The sequence below is a fragment of the Heterodontus francisci genome, unplaced genomic scaffold, assembly GCF_036365525.1.
Source record: "Heterodontus francisci isolate sHetFra1 unplaced genomic scaffold, sHetFra1.hap1 HAP1_SCAFFOLD_2369, whole genome shotgun sequence".
Lineage (NCBI taxonomy): Eukaryota > Metazoa > Chordata > Chondrichthyes > Heterodontiformes > Heterodontidae > Heterodontus > Heterodontus francisci.
Window position 1 is genome coordinate 827 of NW_027140317.1, and position 21027 is coordinate 21853.

Here is a 21027-nt window from a genome sequence, read left to right on the forward strand (position 1 = left end):
TTGCATCCTTCCACTCTTGAAGAATTTTGAGTCTCCCAGCTCCTCAGCCCGTTCTGTAAGGGAATGACTTCTCCAATTACAAATTGCCATTGAGTTTTACACTTTAACTGTGAATAATATAAAAAGTATTACATCAAAGTATGATATTAAAGTGGAAACTCAATTATGTATACACACTCTGGTCCAATTATCCTCTGTTTTCTAATCCCACTTCACCTGGAGACTGTATTTAGTCTTAATTTCTTGTGTCCAATGCTGCAGGAAATTTTTTTAAGAGCTATAAATATTACTCTCATATCTTTTGGAATTGTTTCAGCACTCTTTGCTGTATATTAGATCCCTGTTAAACCTTCACATTTTTTCTCCTATTGTATTATATTAGTACTATGGTTAATCACTTGGTAGTACAGAACTTTTGTATTGCTGAAAAAGAGACATGCTGTTGAAGCTTTTCGCCTTGTACTCATCAGGACAGATACAAGAATGCCAAATTTCAAAGGAGGCAAAAATTTATATTGCATGAGAAAAGAGTGCTGGTTGGTTGGCAAGCTGAATCTGGTCAAGGCATTGTCATGACGAATGGACCAGGGAACTCAAAAAAGGCACAAGGCTTAACAGTGTTCCTTTTGTCTGTAGTGGACAGCTCTCTACCGATGAATATATGCAGCTTCTAGCAGGTGAAAGTGAGCCACATTGTGAGGCCAACTGATAAATTAATTGTTAGTGTAATTCTTAGCACACTTGGGATTGCTCAGTAAGTACTGTCCAAGCGCGGAATCAAATCTAATGTTAGACATGGTGTTCTGAGTTTTGCAAGTATGGGCTGGTTGAGTACTGTCGGTACTCTGCCTATTGTGAACAGCCAAAGGGACATGCTGTTTGATGGAATCTGCCAGTTGTTGGGATGTATGGCCCACGTACCTGGCATCACACCGGCACTGAAATGCATGACGTCAGGTCTGCCCAAATAGATGGTGCTGCCATAGGATCACCTCTAGGCCCAGCTCTTGCTAACATTTTCATCGGTTTCCACGAGAAACACGTTTTCTATGGAATGACCCCTAACCTCCTATGCCTTGCATATTTTCGCAACGTAGTTGATGCGTGTGCTATATTTGAATCTGCAGCTACATGTAAAAATTTTGCTTACACACCTTAATGCGCTCCATCCCGTGCTCAAATTCACCTTTGAAGTGGAGCAGTCTAATGAGCTCCCTTTCCTCAAGGTGCTAGTTGAGAAATCCACTAATGGGTTCTCTACTACTGTGTACCGCAAGCCTACCGTCACTGGTCAATATACGCGTTGGGATTCCTGCAGTTTCACATGCTATAAGGTTGGCCTTATTGGCAATCTTGTAAATAGGGCCCTGACCATTTGCTCACCGTGCAAGCTTGACGCTGAAATAATGCGCATCAGAGCTATCCTGTGGGATAATGGCTACCCCGATCAGATTATTGCTCGTTGTGTATCGCACATACTCAAGCCTAAGGCTGCCACTTTCAGACCTGAAAAGTGGCAGTCTACCTCAAGTTATCCTAGAAGGAAACTTGAGTAACAAATGAAGCTAGCCGTTTCACACTGCTACTATGCAGTAGCAACACAAGTTGTACTGTCCACTAACAGGATGCTGCCATCAAGCCAAAAAGGCATTCTTCCTACCACATAAATGTGATATGTGAATTCCAGTGCCAGTGCAATGCCAGGTACATGGGCAGATCGTATCAAACAGCACGTACCTTCGGCAATAAGCAGAGTACTGACTACTCAGCCAGCCTGTGCTTGCAAAATTCAAAACACAATGTCTTAACATTAGATGTGATTCCACGATTGGGCAGTACTTACTGAACAATCCCGAGTGTGCTAGGAGTTACCCTAACAACCACTTTGATATTATCAGTCGGGCTCGCAATGTGGCTCACTTATGCTTGCTAGAAGCTACATATATTCAAACACAAGGACCTCTTGTCTGCAGGTAAAAGGAACATGTACAGCATTGAACCTTTTTTGAATTAATCAAAAGCGTGGAGGACAGTCGTTCCCTGGCGCATTCTCCATGACAATGCCTCGACCAATCAGAGTCGACTTGCCAACCGATCAGCACCCTTTTTGCATGCAGTATAAATTGTTGCTCCCTTTGAAATTTGGCATTCTTAAATCTGTCCTGATGAGTGCAAGATGAAAAGCTTCAACAGCATGTCTTTTGTTTTTCAGAAATACTATGGTTATTGCTGTTCTGAAGTGTCACCTTCAATTCTTTCTGAGCATTGTCCTACAAGGTCTTCCTCCTTCCTACTGTACATCAAAATTCTCTGCACCATCCCCAATTCTAGTTCATTCTTTAGTGGGTCTTCGGTTTCTGAAATCTAAACTTGGCATTGACTAATCATTGCTTTCTAATTTATCTCATCTTTTCTCTTCAACCATGGTAACTTCAAACTGTCTGCATCTTTCCCTTCACTTCGGGCTGCTCACTGGGGAGAAGAAGAGTGAATCATGTTTGTATTGTATTTCAGGATTGCTGGAGGAGCGAGCATTGCTAATGGGTCGGATGGGTCTACATGAACAAGCTCTTTTTATTTATGTTCACATACTGAAGAATATTAAAATGGCGGAAGAGTAAGTATATCACATTCCATTTCGGGAATTGTGGCATCTACAGTTAAAATTACTGAGTTTTAGGATGTCCTGGTTTTAAGAGTTGGGTTTCTGGACCTTTTTATTTATATAAGTGTTAGGCCTGCAATGTTGGAGTCCATGGGCTCAAATCCAACACTGACCAATGAATGCACTTGACTGCTCCTTGGGTATAGATGGTTCTGCACTAAATGAGAGCAGGCTGGGCTCGTTGTTAATCTTTCACACTTATGTGTGGATTGGTTTGCGTGTGCGTGTTTCTGACAACTAAATAGTCTGCTGAAACATGATGGGGGCAAAGCAGTTTTTGCTTGTTTTGCACTCAGATCCAGCACAATCTAGGGGAATCAGCTAAACCAGTGCAAAGATCAGAGAATTTTAAACGTAGCTGAGTAACACCCAAAACCACTTGTGTTTTCTGAAATCTTTTTACGCTGATGCATGAATCAAGTCCCACCCACAACTGGCCATGCCCCAGGGTGAAATTGTGGAATTGCACTGGTTTGGGAATGCTCTTTAAATTGTGCTAATTTTCTTAGATGTAAAGGCACAAGTGGGAACATTCTAGAAGTTTTTTCATGTCAAAAAATATTTGAATTACTAAAGAACTGATTAGTATTCAGAAGATGGCAGTCCACGGAATTAACAGGTAAATGGCGGCATAAATACAAAAATTGGCTTAGTGACCGGAAACAAATGTGTTGGTGGGTTGATGTTTATCAGACTGGGAGGTGATTTGCAGTAGTGTTCCCCAAGGATACATTTTGGGTCGATTACTCTTTTTAATTTTGTTCTTAAATGGCCTAGACTTGGATGTAGGGAACAGCATTATAAAGTTTGCAGATGATACAAAATCTGGCGAAGTTGTAGATAGTGATTAACATAGGTTTCAGGATGTTATGGACAGGATGTTGAAATGGTAGAAATTTGGCAGATTGAGTTCAAGGTAGAGAAGAGCGTAGTGATGCACTTTGGGAGGACTAATATAGCAAATAGCATATTTTAATGTCATGCTTTTGAAAAGTGTAAATGATCAGAGAGACACTGATGTCCGTATATGTAAATTCTTAAAGGTGGCAGGGCAAGTTAATAGTTGGTTAAAAAGCATATGGGTTACTTGGTTTTCTGATTAGAGGACTAGATGTTAAAAATGGTTTTTTTGGTGATAAATCCATTTTTAGCTGTATTATAAAACTCCATCAGGTCACCACCAACTTTAAAATTTAATTGTGCGTCGCCTGCTTTTTTTTCAGTGCGCGGCCCCTCTAAATTTTTTTGTGCACCACACATACGTGTCATTTGTCACAACTGCACGGTACATTTCAGGTTGGCTGCGCAGCCGTGCGCCCGTGCAGTTTAGTGTGAACTTTGGTTACCACTCTTAAATACATCAGGAATACTTTTTTTAATGGAGCAAGATAAACAATTAATTTTTGTTACACTGCCCGATTACGTTGGCTTGTGGAAGATTATATGTTTGTATAACCACCACAATTTCAATCACATTTTGTCTGCAATTTCCTGATTATGTCTGAAGCAGAAATTCTTGGTGTCTAGACATGCACATGAAAGCTGGTTGCTTGAGACAGGTCCAGAGGACTGCTGCCACCTGTTAAATTTACCCCACCAACAGTTAGAGCTTTCAGGAGAAGAGGAAATTGGGGGCCAGAGGGAAAAACTCCCATGCGTGGATGTACTTTCTCATGAGTCTATTTGAACTTTGATCTCCGCATGTTCAGTGTAACGTACCAGCAATGAAGATGTGGAATCACCTGTTGGGTTAATTTCTCACAAATCTCACCATGTTCTATGTAGCATTGTCCACTTTAGAAAATTGCTTTTTGAGCTGAGTTTACTTGCTTGCACCCTTATCGAAGCAGATCAAAGTGGACTTGGTTTAAATCTGTTGATTTTAATGAGCACCTGTTCTATATGATTTCAGATACTGTCACAAACATTACGACTGGAACAGGGATGGCAACAAAGATGTGAGTACACACTGTGCTAATCCTCCCTGTTCAGTTCCTTGCCCTTATTCTATGTGGAGCATAAATAGAGATTATTGTTTTAAACTGTAGAGGACAGCCTTGTAGCACTTGCCTTGCAGAATCATAACTGAGGGATGGGGCTAAGAGATTAGCTGGGATCTCAGATGGAAAATAACCAGTTTAGCTCTCAACTGCTGTACTCTGGAGTTAAGTGGAGGAAAAGGGGGAGCTCCTCGTAGAATTGGGACAAGTAGACAAACAGTGGTCAGGGCTGTTGTAATCAGCAGTTAATGAGCATGGCACTAATTCATTTGTTGACAAGGAGTAGCAGGGTTTCATGTACTTATGTTACTGGCTTGTCACACATAGCTAGTTAAGTCAATTGAAGGTTTATTAAAATCTGTCAGTTCAATGTTTTAAATAAGCTTGTTTAATCTAGCTCATTCACAGAAGATTGAAAGGTGAATGGTTACGTGAGCAATGTCTTTGTTTCATTTAGGTGTACCTTTCTCTACTACGTATGTACCTGTCGCCACCTGATATTCACTGTGTTGGACCAATCCGGATGGAGATACCAGAGCCACAGGCAAACCTGCAGGCTGCACTGCAAGTACTGGAGCTGCACCACGGCAAACTGGACACCACAAAGGTACTATAAGTGTAGTACCTGGACAGGCAGAGCCGTACATATCAGAAAACCCAAATCTGGACCTAGCAGCACCAATTCTTTAGGCTTTGTCAGCAAGACCAAACTGGCCAATAGAATTATTGCTCTGAAGTGCTAGGTATCTTTGGCTGACATTGAATTTGGCATATGAGGCAAGTGACCTATTTTTGGAGTGCTCTACCCAGTAATAAGGGAGCAAAATTTCCATTACACAACCTCACTTTAATAAGCGCAAATATTATCTCTGTGTTTTATAATTTATATAAAGCGCATATATTCACACGCTCATACATATATTTTATTTATACATCCCTTTATCATGTGTGCAGATCAGCTTAACTGCATCCATGTCCCTTTTTTTTTTGCAACGCTTATTAAACAAGGATACTGCAACTTGACAAAGATGAGCAAAAATGGTTAAATTGTGTAGCCAGCATTCAGTTGTGGAGCTTTGTAGTTCTTGGCTTCCTCGTGTACAATCCTCGTCCTGAAACAAGTATGTAATTAATTCACCCTTTGGTGTACCAAATAGAATGTATCACGCATAGTGAAACAAAAACCAATGCTGGCAGTGGAAAAGTTATTTTTACAACAAAAAAAAGCTCAGTGCTGACAGCAAAAGTTTGCAATTAATCAACCAGCACTTTTTGTGCAACGTTCTATCTTAAGCTGTGTAGCTGCGCAGCAACCCAAAAGTTTCTGCACAGACTGTGCACAAGTCAGCCCCTTTCAGTTATCGCATGCGTGCAAGAAAATTTAAAGGAGCTGCACACTTAAACAAATTACCCACACACTGCAAAAAGAAATAGTTAGAGGGTGTGTTGCTTTCATCTGGTAAAGGCAGTTAAGAGAAGAAATGTGATACCAAGCATCAGGGAGACGAGTTAAGATTGGTCAATTTTGAGGAAACGTTTGAAGGTGGAGAGAGTGAGGGAGTGATTAAAGACCATTCAAGCTCAACTGTTTTACTCAAATTCTTCTATGATAATGGCCAGCTTCATTTTAAACACACTTAATGTTTTGTTCCACTCCTTTGACTGGAACACTGTTCCCAACAATTATCGCTCTGAGAAAAGAAATTTTCCAATATCTGTTTTAACTTCAATTTTTGTTAAATTTATGTTCTCTGGTCATATTTGCCTGATTTTTAAATGATCTTGAGTTTACCTCTTCTATACACTTCAGTATTTTACCTACTTACTGACCTCTATTATAGAACTTAAATTCACTTCATGGTCATCTCCTTTACACTTGAAATTAGCCTGGTTGTTCCTCTCTGCACCCTCCCAATATAAATAAGTGGTGTGGTGACTAAAACTACACAGTTCTTTAGATCTTTAGTGTCACTTTTGTAGCTGTATCCTGATTTCTGCCTATGTGCACTAGCATACCATGAGTTGTTTGACTACATTATCTAGATGTTAAAGTTTCCTGCTAAGTCAATTTATGTTCATAGAATGAATATGTTGATGAACTTATATACTTGGTCTGTTTAAATGTCTTTTAATTATTGTTCAGAGAAATGGTACAGTCAGTGTCCAGTTTTACGAATGGCACTTGTAGAAGATTGAGTCCAATGTAGTTGTGCAATGCTGATTTTTTTTTTTTGTTGCAGGGTGAGGAGGAAGGAATTGAGATAATTTGATAGTCCCTGGGGTTCAGCTGGGTTTGAGAGGAGAATATCAAGAGTAATTGAAATGCTTGCAAGGTCGGGTTATTGCTCTTTAAATGGTGATCCATATTTTAAAATTCTGATAATTTGCAGGTTAATGGGGTACGTTGTGTGCATAGTGAAAGCTGTTTATAATGCATGTTTGCCAGAAGACCACAACAAATTAACCCTCAAATTATTACCTGCTCAAGGAAATTTCACTCAGCCAACTGGCCATGTTTCATGCGAGCCTGGCCAGTGAGTTTTGGCAACCAGTTCAATTATCAAGGTCCTCCGAGCTGAACCCAATCCTGTTCTTATCCTAGCACTTTCCAGTCAAGGTCAGTATTCACAAAGGATCAAAACTCAGCATTGAAGGTCTTTATGACCAGTTTCATTTCCAGTGGTTCTGATGACCACATAGATGACTGTTGCTACATACTGAGACGATTGTTATGCTATTGTTTCCAGTTATATTCACAGATCAGTATTTCATTGTGTTTATAGGCAGGGGACTTTTGCTTTTTTCTGTAATTTGAAAAAATGTTTCCATAGACTTTGAATCTGCTTCCTGCCAACACGCAAATCCGGGAGATTCGAGTATTTCTGGAGAATGTTCTTGAAGGAAATGCTCAGAGACGGCGCTGCAATCAAGTTATGAAAAGTCTCCTCCATGCAGAGTTCCTTCGTGTAAGTCACTTATCTAACATGAGGACCTAAAGGTTAAAAGCATTGGTTCGAGATAAGCATGCCTAATCCAAGCACAGAACTCCAACGAACAAAAAGCACATCCCATTCCCTCTTACTTTAGAATTCCAGTGACAGAAAAATGAGTTCTGTTACTTCTGTTGTATCAATTCCCAGGGGGAGGCAGTGGTGTGGTGGTAATGTAACTGGACTAGTAGTCCAGAGGCCTGTGCTAATGCTCCAGGGGCATGGGTTCAAATCCCACCACAGCAGATGGGGAATTTTGAATTTAATTAATAAACCTGGAATTAAAAGCTAGACTAATGGTGACCATGAAGCTATTGTCGATTGTTGCAAAATCCCATCTGGGTCACTAATGTCCTTTAGGGAAGGAAATCTGCTGTCCTTACCTGGTCTGGCCTATGTGTGACTCCAGACCCATAGCAATGTGCTTGACTCTTAAATTCCCTCTGAAATGGCCTAGCAAGCCACTCAGTGGTATCAAACTGCTACGAAGTCTAAGGAAAGGAATGAAACTGGATGGATCACCCAGCATCAACCTGGACACTGGAAATGACAACGCCAAACCCAGCCCTGTCAACCCTGCAAAACCCTCCTTACTAACATCTGGGGGCTTGTGCCAAAATTGGGAGAGCTGTCCCACAGACTAATCAAGCAACAGCCTGACATAGGCTCCTTCGACAGCACCTTCCAAACCCGTGACCTCTACCACCTGGAAGGATAAGGGCAGCAGATGCGTGGGAACAGCACCACCTGCAAGTTCCCCTCCCAGCCACACATCATCCTCACTTGGAACTATATTGTCATTCCTTCACTGTTGCTGGGTCAGAATCCTGGAACTCCCCTCATAACAGCACTGTTGGTGTCCCTACACCCCAAGGACTGCAGTGGTTCAAGATGGCAGCTTCTCAAGGGCAGTTAGGGATGGGAAATGAATGTTGGCCTAGCCAGCGATGCCCATATCCCATGAACGTATAAAAAAAATTGTGTACTGAGAAGACCCCCAGTGGTTGAAATCACTTCCTATTTAGTCCTCCAGTGGTATATTGAGCACCTTTGATGAACTTGTGGAGGCCACTTGTCCTCACTTCTTCAGAAACCATTGTAAAATCTCCAGTGGGAACTGATTGGTATAGTGGGTATAATCGATGGCCTTTCGCCTCTGTGATTCTAATTCAAATTCATAACAGGCTGATGGGAAGACAGTTTTCTCTAGCTGCAAGACTTTTAAGAGAAATAATTTCGGGCATAGGACCATATCGCACAAGTGCCCCTAATTTGTCAATCTCATCTAGAGATGCTAAGGGATGGTTTGTATGGAAAATGGGAAGAATGTCACATTTCAGTAGTGGGATGCTCTTTTGCTGGAAACCAATGGGGTTGAGTAGAATCATAGAAAATAGAATCATCGAAAGTTTAAGGCACAGAAAGAGGCTACTTGGCTCATAGTGACTGCTGGCTGAAAAATGATCCACTTATTCTAATCTGACCTACCAGCATTGGTCCTAGTCCTGCAGATTATGGCACTTGAGGTGCATATTCAGACTCCTTTTGGATGGGTTGAGGGTCTTTGCCTCAACTACCCTTTCAGGCAGTGAGTTCCAGACCCCCAGCACACTCTGGGTGAAAACATTTTTCCTCATCTTCCCTCTACCTTTTCTACCAATCACTTTAAATCTGTACCCCCTTGTCACTGACCTGTCTGCTAAAGTGAATAGATCCTTCATCTCCACTCTATCCAGGCCCTCCTCAATTTTGTACATCTCAATCAAATCTCCCCTCCTCTTTCTCTGTTCCAAGGAGAACAATCCCAGCCTATTCAATCTTTCCTCATAGCTGCATTTTTCCAGTCCTGGCAACATCCTTGTAAATCTCTTCTGCGTCCTCTTCAGTGCAATTACATCCTTTCTGTAATGAGGTGACCAGAACTGCACACAGTACTCAAGTTGTGGCCTAACCAATGAGTTATACAGTTCCAGCATAACCTCCCTGCTCTTATACTCTATACCTCGGCTAATAAAGGAAAGGATTCCATATGCTTTCTTAACCAGCTTTTCGACCTGTTCTACCTTCAGGGATCTGTGGACATTCACTCCAAGGTCCCTCACTTCCTCTAGACTTCTCAGTATTTTCCCATTAATCGTGTATTCCTTTGCCTTGTTTGATCTTCCAAATGCATCACCTCACACTTTTCTCCTGGTTGAATTCCATTTGCCACTTTCCTGCCCATCTGTCCAGACTATCGATATCTTCCTGCAGCCTACAGCTATCCTGCTCGCTATCTACCACACAGCCAGTCTTTGCATCGTCTGCAAACTTCTTGATCATGTCCCCTACATTTACATCCAAATTGTTAATGTATACCACAAAAAGCAGGGTACCCAGTACTGAGCCCTGTGGAACGCCACTGGGAACAGCCCTCCAGTTGCTAAAACAGCCATCAACAATTGCTCTTTGTTTCCTGCCACTGAACCAATTTTGTATCCACCTTGCTGCATTTCCCTGGATCCCATGGGATTTTATTTTTTTAACCAGGTCCCATGTGGGATCTTGTCAAAAACCTTTCTAAAATCGTGTAGACCGCATCAACTGCACAACCTTCATCTGTCTTCCTTGTTACTTCTTCAAAGAATTCTATCAAGTTGGTCAAACAAGATCTTCCCTCAACAAATCCATGCTGACTATCCTTGCTTAACCTGTGCCTTTCTAACTGACAGTTTATCCTGTCTCTCAGAATAGATTCCAATAATTTGTCCACTACTGAGGTTAGACTGACTGGCCTGTAATTATTCGGTCTATCCTTCTCTCCCTTTTTAAACAGAGGTACAACATGAGCAGTTCTCTAATCCTCTGGCACCACATCTGTATCCAGTGAGGACTGGAAAATGATGGTCAAACCTTTTATTTCCTGTCTTTTAACAGCCGAGGGTACATTTCATCTGGCCCTGGTGGTTTATCAACTTTCAAGGATGCTAACCCGATTAATACTTCCTCTCTCCCTATGTTTATCACATCCAATACTTCACACTCTTCCTCCTTAACTACAATATCTGCATTGTCCCCCCTCTTTTGTGAAGACGGACGCAAAGTATTCATTAAGAACCATACCAACATCTTCCGCCCCTACATATAGGTTACTTTTTTGGTCTTTTATGGACCCTACTCCTTAGTTATCCTCTTACTCTTAATATATTAATAAAACATCTTTGGGTTCACCTTTATTTTGCTTGCCAATATTCTTTCATGCCCTCTCTTTGCTTTCCTAATTTCCTTTTTGAATTCACCCCTCCAATTTCTATGCTCCTCTTGGCTTTCTGTAGTATTGAGTTCTCGGTGTCGGACAAAAGCTTTACTTTTCTGCCTTATCTTACCCGGTAGGCTCCTTGACATCCATGAGGCTCTAGAATTGGCTGTCTCACCCTTCTTCTTTGTGGGAGCATGTTTAGTCTGAACCCCTTGAATCTCCCCTTTGAATACCTCCCACTGTTCTGACACTGATTCACCTTCAAGTAGCTGTTTCCAGTCTACTTTCGCTAAATCACTCCTCAGTTTAGTAAAATTGGCCTTGCCCCAATTGAGAACTCTAACTCCTGTTCTATCTCTGTCCTTTTCCATAATTATGTTAAAACTGACTAAATTATGATAACTACCACCAAAATGCTGTCCCACTGCCACCCCTTCCACCTGCCCATTTTCATTTCCTAAAACTAAGTCTAAAGCTGCACCCTCTTTTGTTGGATTTGCTACATACTGGGCAAAAACGTTCTCCTGAATGCACCTCAAGAATTCTGTTCCCTCAATTCCTTTCACACTAAAACTATCCCAGTTAATATTGGGGTAATTAAAATACCCTACTCTTACTGTCCTGTTTTTGCACTTCTTGGAGATTTGCCCACACATCTGCTCTTCTATCTCCCTCTGATTGTTTAGGGATCTATAGTACACTCCCAGCAATGTGATTTCCCTTTTTTTGTTCCTTAGCTCAATCCATATGGCCTCATTTGATGAACCTTCCAACATATCATCCCTCATAGCTGTAATAGTTTCCTTGACCAAAATTGCCACTCCCCCTCCTTTCTTATCCCCCTCCCTATTGCATCTGAAAACCCTGTAATCAGGAACGTTGAGCTGCTATTCCTGACCCTCCTTAAGCCATGTTTCTGTAATAGCTGTGATATACTGCCACGTGTCTATCTGTGCCCTCAGCTCATCTGTTTTATTTGCTATACTCCTTGCATTGAAATAGATACCCTTGAGCACTGCCAAACTCTTTTTTAAAATTTTCTTACCTTTGTTTCCTCTGCCTTCCATACTCATCTATTAACTTTCTGCCTTCAATTTTCATTTCTGATTTTGTCCTAGCTGAGTCTACTCTCAGGTCCCCATCCCTCTGCCAAGTTAGTTTAGAACCTCCCCAGTAGTGGGAGCTGTACTCTATTCACCCTTGTTCTTCTTGACCATGAATTGTTTAGTGCCGATCTAGTTACCCAAAAAGAAACTACTCTGTATAAGTCACATCTCTCACATTGATCAGTGCAATATTTCAAGAAAAAGAATTAGGTGGGATTAGGGAGCAGGACATTGTGTGGCCTCTTGCGCCTGGATAAGGTGAAAGGCGAGAAACTAAAATTAATTCTTTTGTGAAAAGTTTTAAAAGGCTGCTGTGACCAGTCTGTCTGTATTATTTGGTGTAAGCCTCAGCTCACTGGTAGCAATCTCACCTTCAGGTAAGAAGCTTGTAGGATCATACTGGAGACGAGGACATAATCTAGGCAGACAGTTCAGTGCTGTGCTGAATGAGTGCTGCAGTGTTGGAGATGTCGTCTTTCAGATGAGACATTAAACCATATTATCCCCTTAAATGGATGTAAAAAATTCCCATGGCACTATCTGAAGAAAAGTGGGGGAGTCTCCCTGTTGGCCTGGCCAATACTTCTATCTCAACCAGATAATCTCTTTTTGATACTGGATATTAATCTTGTTGCTGTTTATTGGACCTTGCTGTGTAGAAAAAGGCTGTTGCCATTGGCTGCATTGCACCGGTGACTATACTTCAAAAGTACTTCATTGGCTGTAAGCTGCTTTGAGATATCCTGAGGTTGTGATTGATGGTATACAAATACAAGTTCTGTTCTTTCTCATCTGATAGATCCAAGAGCAGAGGATCTATCATCAGGAAGTGAAATGCATCATAACTGAAGAGAAAGTCTGCCGAGTCTGCAAGAAGAAAATTGGAAACAGGTTTGGTCACTGAACGTTTCTCCCTGTTACAAATAGTTACCTATTGAAATCTGACCATTATTAACTCCCAGGCAATGAGTGGTGTCTGGAATCACCAGGCTTTCGCCAAAAAATAGTAAATTTTGTGCTCTATCCATTTTACCTATGAATAACATCCAGCAGTAGTGATGTATATTTTCACCTTCCAAATGTAGGGAGCCATTTTAGCTATATAACACTAGGGGCGAAGCACTGATGGTGACAGTGGGAGAAGTAACCAGGGATGATGAATTAACATCACAAGAAATTTACTGCACAGGATTTCAAGGTCCAAATGTTCTGCATGCTCCTTTCTGTGTACCCGCTTTGTTGACATCCAGGTACATTGTACAGTTGTCTGCCCTTACTCATTCTTTCCAGGACCTTCACAGGGTGTACACTTCCTTTTTTCGTACAATGTTCAGGTTTTTAAAACCCTGGATTGGCATCAAAAATTGCTATTTCCTGATTACTTTTCACATGCTCTTTGCAGCGTTGGGTGCTGTCCTGTACTATGGATCTTGAGTTTATCGATGTACAAATAGCATGCTGCTTTAGGTGTGACTTACACTACATCGTATTGGCCTCAATGTGCTTAGAAGTCTGGTGATAGTACTTCTTGCTGCATTGTTTCCCCATGGAGGGGAGCTGTTGCTAACCACCTCCAAGTAACATGGACTGAGCTCTAGGGGCACGGCTGTTTGGTTGCCCTATTGATTTTGGGATATGTGTAGCAGAGGGAGAGTTGATTTTTTTTTTTGTTTGTTGAGAAGGGTTACAATTTAGGATTGAGTTTCAAAATTTAGATCTGTTGTATGCAACAGATATTGCAAATAGCTGAGGTTTTAGCTGACTGTAACCTTATTTTCTATTGTTGCTGTAATAGATTTCAAGGAAACCAAACCAATATGATGTGTAGCGAGTATTTTATTAATAGATTGTTATGTTCAGGTGAGGAGGGGTCGAAGGGCTCCCCTCTTGTCCCTCTCCTTGTTTGACAGCAACGGGCTTTTTTTTAAAAGTAGATGTACTTGCCAATTCAGTGAGTGTTTGTGCTATGATGGTTAAAGAACCAATCGGACAGGATTTCTTGAGTTTTAACAAAGAAAGAGGTTAGCTTTATTGCACTTAAACCGATCTAAAGAAAATAATAAGCTATGTTCCAACTTTTTCTCTCTCGTGTGCACACACACACTCTCTCTCTCGCTCTCTCTCTCTCGCTCTCTCTCTCTCGCTCTCTCTCTCTCGCTCTCTCTCTCTCGCTCTCTCTCTCTCGCTCTCTCTCTCTCGCTCTCTCTCTCTCGCTCTCTCTCTCTCGCTCTCTCTCTCTCGCTCTCTCTCTCTCGCTCTCTCTCTCTCGCTCTCTCTCTCGCTCTCTCTCTCTCGCTCTCTCTCTCGCTCTCTCTCTCGCTCTCTCTCTCTCGCTCTCTCTCTCGCTCTCTCTCTCGCTCTCTCTCTCGCTCTCTCTCTCTCGCTCTCTCTCTCTCGCTCTCTCTCTCTCGCTCTCTCTCTCTCGCTCTCTCTCTCTCGCTCTCTCTCTCTCGCTCTCTCTCTCTCGCTCTCTCTCTCTCGCTCTCTCTCTCTCGCTCTCTCTCTCTCGCTCTCTCTCTCTCGCTCTCTCTCTCTCGCTCTCTCTCTCTCTCTCTCTCGCTCTCTCGCTCTCTCGCTCTCTCGCTCTCTCGCTCTCTCGCTCTCTCGCTCTCTCGCTCTCTCGCTCTCTCTCGCTCTCTCTCGCTCTCTCTCGCTCTCTCTCGCTCTCTCTCGCTCTCTCTCGCTCTCTCTCGCTCTCTCTCGCTCTCTCTCGCTCTCTCTCGCTCTCTCTCTCGCTCTCTCTCGCTCTCTCTCGCTCTCTCTCGCTCTCTCTCGCTCTCTCTCGCTCTCTCTCGCTCTCTCTCGCTCTCTCTCGCTCTCTCTCGCGCTCTCTCTCGCTCTCTCTCGCTCTCTCTCTCGCTCTCTCGCGCTCTCTCTCGCGCTCTCTCGCGCTCTCTCGCTCTCTCTCGCGCTCTCTCGCGCTCTCTCGCGCTCTCTCGCGCTCTCTCTCTCTCTCGCGCTCTCTCTCTCTCTCTCTCGCGCTCTCTCTCTCTCTCGCGCTCTCTCTCTCTCTCTCTCTCGCGCTCTCTCTCTCTCTCTCTCGCGCTCTCTCTCTCTCTCTCGCGCTCTCGCGCTCTCTCTCTCGCGCTCTCGCGCTCTCTCTCTCGCGCTCTCGCGCTCTCTCTCTCGCGCTCTCGCGCTCTCTCTCTCTCGCGCTCTCGCGCTCTCTCTCTCTCGCGCTCTCGCGCTCTCTCTCTCTCGCGCTCTCGCGCTCTCTCTCTCTCGCGCTCTCTCTCTCTCGCGCTCTCGCGCTCTCTCTCTCTCGCGCTCTCTCTCTCTCGCGCTCTCTCTCTCTCTCTCTCGCGCTCTCTCTCTCTCTCTCTCTCTCAGCGCTCTCTCTCTCTCTCTCTCTCGCGCGCTCTCTCTCGCGCGCTCTCTCTCGCGCGCTCTCTCTCGCGCGCTCTCTCTCTCGAGGTTCACACGCATACACAAATATGTTAGAGTAGGGAAGGATAGCTTGGTCAGATTAGAGTCTGGAGTAATAAAAAAAGAGGTATACATTTTGAAGTTTGGTGACTCGGTTGTCCTCCAGCTGAACTCGGTGGTCCTGAGGCTTCTGGCTTGCAGATGTGGGCAGCAGATTCAGGGTTTTCTCGGAGATAGCGATGCAGATAGTTTCCTTCGTGGGGTCCCTGTCTGCAACGGTGATGGGCCTCGGTGATTGTGGCCAGCAGGCAGGGTTTGAAACTTGGAAGGTGGACTAAAGAGAGAGAGGGACCCCACTTGGGTCTTCTATGATCAGTGTCTAGTTGCTTGTCTGGTCTGCAGAGAGCAAAAAAGCTTAAACACACAGATGGTGGGCCTGTCACATGACTATCACCCAGTATATGTTTCCTCACAACTTTAATCAGTGCATGTCTAAGAATTCCCTTCTCTCAACCAGGGTCCCATTGTTCAAGTGATTGCCTTTGAGTGGCTTGTCTCCACCGGTTTAATGTCCCATGTGATTGCCTTTAATGTCCTGTTAATGGGGACAGGACAGGTTGTTCACTCAAAATTCCCAGGTCATTGTTCTGGCTGGGGTCTGAGCAGACACTACTTCTCCACCTCGATGCATTGAAATGCACGGTATTGAGATGCAAATTGCGGTGGCCATTTTAGCTGCCAGAGTCACATTTTATCTGTTCCTTTTTAAAAATTTAATTCAGGTTTTGAGCTGGTGGAATTAAAAAATCATCATTTTGGCATAGCACATGTTTGTGACAAGTTTTAAAGGAACGCATGGCAGTCACAACGTTAGCAATCTTACTCACTTGCAAAGCACAATCTTTATGCTCAAAAATGTCTAGTTTTTCAAGTTAATGTGATTAATACTACTGATACCAGAAAGGTAATAATCCTTGGATTACCACCTGAGCCGCGAGCAAATTGGCACAGGGTAAATGAGATCATGGAGTTGAATGCGAGGTTCAAAGATTGATGTGGGAGAAGTAGGTTTCGATTCATGGGGCACTGGCACCAGTGCAGGGGAAAGAGGGAGCTGTACTGTTGGAAACCTCACTGGGACCTGTGTCCTGGTGAATCGTGTAACTAGGGCTGTAGAGGGGTCTTTAAACTAAATAGTGGGGAGGAGGGTTCACATGAGTGATTTGGAAAGTTAAAGAAAGGACAAGGAAACAGTGCAAGGTAATGGTTTGGATTACGAGGGACAGAGTGTACAAATGTAAGAGTGCGCCAGCAAATAAGTTCAGAGTAAGGACAAATGTTAAGACAGCATTAAAGGCTCTTTATCTGAATGCGTGCAGCATTCGTAAAATTATGGATGAATTGATAGCATTAGACAGACGCAGTTGCAAAATGACCAAGGCTTTGACCTAAATATTCAAGGGGATTTGCCATTTCAGAAGAACAGGAGGAATGGAAAAGAAGGTGGGGTAGCTCTGTTAATAAAGGATGAGATCAGTACAATAGAGAGAAATGACTTTGGTTCAGAAGATCAAGATGTAGACTCAGTTTGGGTGTAGATAAGAAATAGCAAAGGAAAAAAGTCACTGGTTGGTTTATAGGCCCCCCTAACAATAGCCACAAGGTTGGACAGAGTATACATCAAGAAATAATGGGGGCTTGCAAGAAAGGTACAGCAATAATTGTGAGTGATTTTAATCTTCACAGCAATTGGACAAATCACATTGGCAAAGGTAGCCTGGAGGATGAGTTCATAGAGTGTATTCGGGACTGTTTCTTAGAACAATACATTCTGGAACCTACCAGAGACCAGGCTGTTTTAGACCTGATAATGTATAATGACACAAGATTAATTAGAGACTTCATAGCAAAGGATCCTGTAGGCAAGAGTGATCATAACCTGACAAAATTTCACATTCAGTTTGAAGGTGAGAAATGTGGGTCCATAACTAGTGTCTTAAGCTTAAGTAAAGGCAATTACAAGAGTATAAAGACAGATTTGGCTAAAGTGAACTGGGAAAATAGATTAAAAGGTAAGACGGTGGAGAAGCAGTGGCAGATGTTTAAGGAGATATTTCATAACTCTCAACTAAGATATATTCCATTGAGGAAGAAAGACTGCCAGAATGATGCACCATCTGTGGCTAACTAAGGAAGATAAGGCTGGTATCATGTTGAAGGAAAAGGTATGCAATGCTGCAAAGATTAGTGGTAGGCCAGAGAATTAGGAAAATTTTAGAAACCAGCAAAGGATGAGTTTAAAAAAAAATAAAGCGGGAGAAAATGGAGAATGAGAGAAATCTAGCAAGAAATATAAAAACAGACAACAAAAGCTTCTACAAATACATAAAAAGGAAAAGAGTAGATAGAGTGAGCATTGGTCCATTAGAGAGTGAGACTGGGGAATTAATAATGGGAAACAAGGAAATGGCAAAGGCTTTGAACAAGTATTTTGTATTCATCTTCGCAGTAGAAGACGTAAAAAGCATCCCAAGAATAGTAGAAAATCAGGAGGCAAAAGGGAGGGAGGAACTTAAAACAATCACTATCACTGGAGAAAAAGTAATGGAGTATAAAAGTAGGGAGATCTTGCTACAACTGTATAGGGCATTGGTGAGACCGAACCTAGAGTACTATACACAGTTTTGGTCACCTTATTTAAGGAGGGACATACTTGCATTGGAAGCAATTCAGAGAAGGTTCACTAGGCGGATTCCTGGGATGAGGGGTTTGTCTTATGAGGAAAGGTTGGGGCTATACTCATTGGAGTTTAGAAGATTGAGAGGTGATCTTTTAAAACGTATAAGATTCTGAGGGGGCTTGACAGGGTAGAAGTCTCCTGGAGCTGATGGTCTGCATCTGAGGGTCTTAAGGCTGCAGAGATAGTGGATGCATTGGTTGTAATCTTCCAAAATTCACAGGATTCTGCAAAGCCCCCAGCGGATTGAAAAACGGCAAATGTTGCACCTCTGTTCAAGAAAGGGGGGAGACAGAAAGCAGAAAACTATAGGCCAGTTAGCCTAACATCTGTTGGGAAAATGCTAGAATCCATTATTAAAGAGGTAGTAGCAGGACATTTAGAAAATCACAATATAATCAGACAGAGTCAACACAGTTTTGTGAAAGGGCAATAGTATTTAACAAGTATATTTGAGTTCTTTTGCGGATGTAACAAGCAGGGTGGATAAAGGGGAACCATTAGATGTGTGTCATTTGGATTTCCAAAAAGCATTTGATAAGGTGCCACCTAAAAAGTTACTACACAAGAGCTCATGGTGTTGGGGGTGATATATTAGAGGACTGACTAACTACCAGGAAACAGAGAGGCAGGATAAATGGGTCATTTTCAGGATGACAATCTGTAACTCGTGGAGTGCCATAGGGATCAGAGCTGGGGCCTCAACTACTTAAGATCTACGTTAATGACTTGGGTGAAGGGACCAACTATATTGTAGCCAAATTTGCTGATAAGGTAGGTAGGAAAGCAAGTTGTGAGGAGGATACAAAGTGTCTGAAAAGGGATATAGATAGGTTGAGTGAGTGGGCAAAAATTTGGCAGATGTGAAAATGTGAGGTGGTTTTGGCAGGAAGAATAGAAAAGCAGAATATTATTTAAATGGAGAAAGACCGCAGAATACTGTGGTACAGAGGGACCTGGGTGACCTTATACATGAATCACAAAAAGTCAGTATGCAGGTACAGCTAGTGATTAGGAAGGTAACGGAGTGTTGGCTTTTATTGCAAGGGTATGGAGTATAAAAGTAGGGAAATCTTGCTGCAGCTGTATAGGGCATTGGTGAGACAGCACCTAGAGTACTGTGCACAGTTTCCGTCACCTTGTTTAAGGATGGACGTACTTGCATTGGAAGCAATTCAGAGAAGGTTCACTGGGATGGGGGGTTTGTCTTGTGAGGAAAGGTTGGGGCTATACCCATTGGAGTTCAGAAGATTGAGAGATGATCTTTTGAAACGTGTAAGATTCTGAGGGGGCTTGACAGGGTAGATGCTGAGAGGATTTTTTCCCTTGTGGGGGAATCTATAACTAGGGGGCACAGTTTCAAATTAAGGTGTTACCCATTTAAGGCGTAGATGAGGAGGAATTTCTTCTCTCAGAGGGTCGCTCGTGTTTGGAATTCTTTTCCCCAGAGAACAGTGGAGGTCATTGAATATACTCGAGGCTGAGTTAGATTTTTGATTGACAAGAGAGTCGAGGGTTATGGGGTCAAGCAGGAAAGTGGAATTAAGGCCACGAACAGATCAGCCATGATCTTGTTGAATGGTGGAGCAGGCTTGAGGGACTGAATGGCCTACTGCTACTCCCATTTCTTATGTTCTTATCTGATTCTGCTGGGAGAAGCATTGACGTCGGGACTCTCTTCCTTCTCTACCTCAACATTTAGAACTTCTTGGACTATTTATCGAAGGGATTTTAGGAATATGGGGAGCGGGCAGGAAAGTGGAATTGAAGCCTAAGATCAGCCCTGATCGTATTGAATGGCAGAGCAGGCTCGAAGGCCATATGGTCTACTTCTCCTATTTCTTGTGTTCTTGTATATTTTATGCCTTGCCTTATTTGTTGTTCGTATTCTTTTTAATCTAACTATTGCTGGAGATTGATAGCTTGCTGCGCTTAATCAAGGACTGCCCCCTCGTCATATTATTCACAGCTTGCTCGCCTGGCTGCTCAGAGGGATAGATGCTCAGAGATAGATGCTTCATATCATCACGGGCTTCTTGGTCTGTTAGAAAAGCATACTTCAATACTTGGCCTTTCCAATATGTAAAATATCTAAATAAGGATGTATAGGCATTTTAGGCAATATCTTACATTGCCCATCAGACCAATGGGTGGTTATACTGCTCAAGTGTTGCTATATTTGACCTAATTATGGCAATACAAGGCACGGTTAATGAGATGAGAGCGCAGTGGGTTATTGCGGTGAAGCACCAGTAGCAAGCAGCACAGAGTTGTGGGTTTATGCCTTTTAATTCTCTGTATGCTTACTTCCTATTCTCAACTGTGTTGTGCTGGAAGTAGGGTTACTTTAGGTTGCTGTCACATACTAGTTATGTGGGGGACCAGCATTGGTGCAGATCTAGTAGCATATCATCTGCCCACTCAGTACCTGGTGCTGGAGCACCAACAAAGAGCAAGGTGAGGAAATAAAATGGGAATGGGGAGCAAAAAATATAAACCAAAGTTTATTTGTATTGTAGACGCATCAACAAAAAAAAAGGAATTACAGGTTGGTCCAGCACATCTGATGAATTGAACATTTCAAACTCCTTGACTTCCAAATTTCAACTTATACCCCTGTCCTAATTCAGAGAATGAATGTGCCTTGCATTCCACACAAAAGTTGCTCTTGTACCTACTTGTGATATTTTTAAGCTGTTTATTCTTGTTATTTATATTGTTTCTCCTCCTGCAGTGCTTTTGCTCGTTACCCCAATGGAGTTGTGGTCCATTATTTCTGCTGCAAAGACCGTAGTGTTTGTCCCACAGAGACGTGAGTGTGCCAGCTCAATCAGGATGCAAGATTTTATTTATTCTCAAGATGGACATTTGAATAAGATGGACATTTGGATAGATGACCTGCCTTTCACTGTTGGAGGATGAGCA

The 21027-nt window shown here is 42.6% G+C and overlaps 1 protein-coding gene across 1 annotated transcript; it reads left to right on the top strand.

Moving 5' to 3' along the window:
• Positions 1-2408: 2408 nt before the first annotated feature.
• LOC137359194 (vam6/Vps39-like protein) lies at positions 2409-21015 on the top strand. The gene is made up of 6 exons (XM_068025256.1): positions 2409-2617; positions 4578-4623; positions 5123-5272; positions 7497-7631; positions 12799-12890; positions 20837-21015. Exons 1-6 carry the CDS (start codon positions 2424-2426, stop codon positions 20916-20918), a joined length of 699 nt encoding a protein of 232 aa, XP_067881357.1. The 5' UTR covers positions 2409-2423; the 3' UTR covers positions 20919-21015.
• Positions 21016-21027: the final 12 nt, after the last annotated feature.

What these genes read in the sequence shown, in the direction of transcription:
- LOC137359194 (XM_068025256.1), top strand. Translation starts at nt 2,424, where the DNA reads ATGGTAACTTCAAACTGTCTGCATCTTTCCCTTCACTTCGGGCTGCTC. An exon ending in AATATTAAAATGGCGGAAGA is followed by an intron (nt 2,618 to 4,577) that starts GTAAGTATATCA and finishes ATATGATTTCAG; the next exon opens with ATACTGTCACAAACATTACG. An exon ending in AAGAAGAAAATTGGAAACAG is followed by an intron (nt 12,891 to 20,836) that starts GTTTGGTCACTG and finishes CTCCTCCTGCAG; the next exon opens with TGCTTTTGCTCGTTACCCCA.